Genomic DNA, 3,806 nt, shown 5'->3' with positions numbered 1-3,806 from the left:
GCTCGGCAGGAGCAACTGTTTTATCGAAGGCGTATCTTGTTGTGAAATACTTGAAATACAGGAGTAAAAAAACAGCCAACAACTGATGAAGGGTCGTCCTTTATGTTGTTTGTCTTGTTTTCCATTTGTGTGTTTCGTTGTTCAAAAAAATTCTTCATATTACATGTACTCGTACTTCGTATTTTTTGTTGTTTATGTTTTGTGACATCCTGTGCCCACATATATATATATATATATACATGTACATATAGATGTAAGTATGTACATATACGTATGTATATATGCATATATATATATATGTATATATTATTTATATTATATATAGATAGATAGATAGATAGATAGATAGATAGACAGACAGATCGACAGACAGACGGACAGTCAGACAGATAAAGAAAGATAAGGTCAGTCTATGGTTTCACGTCCATAAAGCACTTAGGTTTACTGCATATCATCAAATCCTAAGCCTGTGAAACTCAGTGTAATCCCATAGACCAGCCTTATCTTTCTTTCGCACGTTGGGCCTCACAGAGACAATGACGATAGACTGAGACCTCTGGAGATATGCTGTGACTGTGAAAACCCAGCAAATAAAGTAAGTTCAAAGCTGTATCCTACACCAGTTTCGCATAACCAGCCCCAGCCCATTCAAATGTACCTTGGTGGCACGTAAAAAGTACCAACCGATCGTGGCCGTTGCCAGCCTCCTCTGGCCCCTGTGCCGGTGGCACATAAAAGGCACCCACACACTCACGGAGTGGTTGGCGTTAGGAAGGGCATCCAGCTGTAGAAACACTACCAGATCAGACTGAAACCTGGTGCAGCCTCCTGGCTTCCCAGACCCCGGTTGAACCGTCCAACCCATGCTAGCATGGAAAACAAACGTTAAACGTTATTGTAATGCGAAATAATAGTTTCACTGTTAAAAATGAAACTATCATCTCACATTACATAAACACATGCATACATATATATATATGTGATGAACTCCCCCATCAAAGGGGCACCCCAGGATATAAAAATAATACAAATGAAAAATATCAAAATAACTATAATAATGAAGTTTAGATACAAAATATAAGTGAATAGGTTTTTCAGAATAATAATTTAACAAAAAAAATGTGGGTTATTTTACATCTTTAATTTCCAAAATGTCAAAGTTTTTGTTTATGAATTAAAGAATCTTTTGATAGTATTTCTTGCATTCATGTGGAATAAAGCTGGTAAAATGCTTTACAGTGTGTTGGGGATTATGGTTCTATCTTCAGCAGTTTATTTTAAATATAACACTTAGAAAACAAACTCCAAACAAACAAAAAAAAAAAAAAAAAAAATTACCAACGAAATATTTTGGTAATATAAATTATGAGGAAATCTATTGTTATGGGTCAAATCAAGTTACTATTTGAACAAAAGCTTTTCACAGTTGGGGACAGCTTTGTGAAAGGGCTGCAGTGAACTTCAGTTCTGAAGTGCAGTAATAGAAATCAATGTAGTTTGGAAAAGAGGGCAATAACTGTATCAAAATGACTTCATGTTGACATCCAACACCAAAACAGGGCTAACAAGCTGGAAACGTTCTGAAAAATAAATAAAAACTATACTAGAAACAAAATCAACAATTTTAAACAAAGGAATTTCACTCTAATATTTTGTGTAAATCTCAATTTTGAGTTCTGATCTATCTCATTTAGATATATGCTGGGCATAATTCCTTTACTAGTGCTATCATGTTTTCAAGAGGTATGCTGATATATAACTATGACTTGAGCTTTTTCATTAGATTTCAAATTTTTCTGGAGACTCCAACAATATACAAAGAGAATAAAGTTAATCTGATACATAAGCTCTACTGAACACCTAGACAATAGTCGTCATCATCGTCATAGCAGCAGCAGCACATTCATTTTCCATGCTGGCATGGGTTGAATGGTTCTACAGGAGATGGTAGGTCAGAGGACTTCATCAAGCTCCACTGTCTCCTTTGGCGTGGTTTCTACAGCTGGGCGCTCTTCCTAATTGCCAAACACTTTACAGAGTGAACTGGAAGCTCTTTCTATGGCACAAGACAAGACCCCTCAACTGAAGTGGCAGGGAGCTGGCTTTATGCAGAGTGATGAGTGGTTAAAGTATGATAGAACGATAGGAACAGTTGCCTTAATTGAAAGGAAAATGAAGAAAAGAAGAGGCTAAGAATAAGACCTTAAATGAAGACTTACCTGAGCCTTGGGTTAGAATGGACTGGATTGCCCATGTTCAATCTACTACAGGACAAAGGCCTCAGCATGTTCTCTCCATCAACCATGATCTGATGTGGAAGCTGTGAATTTGAGCTTAGATCATTTTGGTTTGAGGGATCAACTCTGCTACACTAGCACAGCAAGGCAGAGGGGTAAAGTTCATTTTCATACTTTTATCCAAGAATAGTTAAGTCATTTACATCAATCCCACTGCTCAACTGATACTTATTTCATTGACCCAAAAAGGGGTCAATTTGGATTAGTCAAACATTGAACTAGAAACAGTAATGTCCAATTCTCAATGGTTTCAACAAGTGATTCCCAACTTTTTCACTACCAAGGACCCCTTTTCTTGAAATGAGTTTTCCCACAGACCCCAGGATATTGAAAGATCTGTCGGCTTAACATGTTCACAGACCTCCAGAACTACCTTTGCGGTCCACAGGTTGGGAACCACTGGTTTAAACCATCTCTACAATGGTACAAACTGGTTTTGTTGATGGCAATTCTTCATTCATGTGGTTCAGAGATGGTTTTATAATTAATTGCTATTCTATGTAACACCAAGGCTCAGCATTGATTAGAGTATTTTTCATTTTTTTTTTAATCTACTTTCTTAAATAGCTGCCTTTCTCAAGGCTTAAAGAAACCATATTCTTCCACTTGAAAAGAAGCAGAATATCAATACAGATGCATGAAACAAAAGAAATATTAACAATCTGTTCCAAATATCTATGAGATACAATCAATACATTACCTTTCAAAATCACCAATTGGGATTGCCATTTTATGCCGGACAAGAAAGGTCGCTAAAACATCTGCCACCTAGAGATTAAAAATAAATTAAATATTAAACTTCAAAATAAAAATTCAACTTCAAAAATAAAATTCAAACCCAGACTGAAATAGGCTGTCAATAAGATTATTACTAATTAATAAATACTACAGGATTATTAAAAAAATGTATCTGAAGTGAGTTATAATTAAAACAAGATATGTCTTTTTGATTCCTATCTAGACTGTCTCAATGAGTACATGAGTTCATCTTGGCCTATTCACATAAGCTTTACTTACATCTTTGTTAACAAACCTTTAATGCAGCACATTTTTATCCACTATGCCAAACTCCCACAGGACCGTAATGTGTTAATTTTAATAATGAAAAATTTCCTGTTAGAATAAGCACCAGGCTTAAAAAGAAAAGTACTGAGGCCAATTCATTCAACTACAAATTCTTCAAAGCGGTGCCCCAACATGGCTTATTTGCTTATTTCAGTCATTAAACTGAAATAAGCAAAAAGATATACATATACAGGGGTTGGACAAAATAAAGGAAACACCTAGCATCATAGCATCATAATTTTGAAACATTTATAAAACTGTCAAAAGCTTGTTTATTTTTGTTTTTTGATTTATTACTACCTTATTTCTGACCACCACTTCCCAAGCGTTATACTAATACATCTGTTTGTTTTCTACACCACCTGTCCTCATCTTTTGTGAATTCTCATCATCATCATCATCATCATCATCGTTTAACGTCCGCTTTCCATGCTAGCATGGGTT

General features: G+C 35.5%; 1 protein-coding gene across 1 annotated transcript in view; it reads right to left on the bottom strand.

The window, feature by feature from the left end:
• Nucleotides 1–1,122: 1,122 nt before the first annotated feature.
• Nucleotides 1,123–3,806, bottom strand: part of LOC106874864 (protein phosphatase methylesterase 1) — a 22,305-nt gene continuing 19,621 nt past the window's right edge. The window contains exons 15-16 of the mRNA XM_052971502.1: nt 2,998–3,065; nt 1,123–1,580 (exon numbers count right to left, since the gene is read on the bottom strand). Coding sequence (XP_052827462.1) covers nt 1,562–1,580; nt 2,998–3,065 — 87 coding nt within the window. The 3' untranslated portion in view covers nt 1,123–1,561. The remainder of the gene's footprint in view (nt 1,581–2,997; nt 3,066–3,806) is intronic.

The sequence above is a fragment of the Octopus bimaculoides genome, chromosome 11 (assembly GCF_001194135.2).
Source record: "Octopus bimaculoides isolate UCB-OBI-ISO-001 chromosome 11, ASM119413v2, whole genome shotgun sequence".
In the NCBI taxonomy this organism is placed as follows: domain Eukaryota; kingdom Metazoa; phylum Mollusca; class Cephalopoda; order Octopoda; family Octopodidae; genus Octopus; species Octopus bimaculoides.
This window is presented reverse-complemented; position numbering and strand designations above follow the sequence as displayed.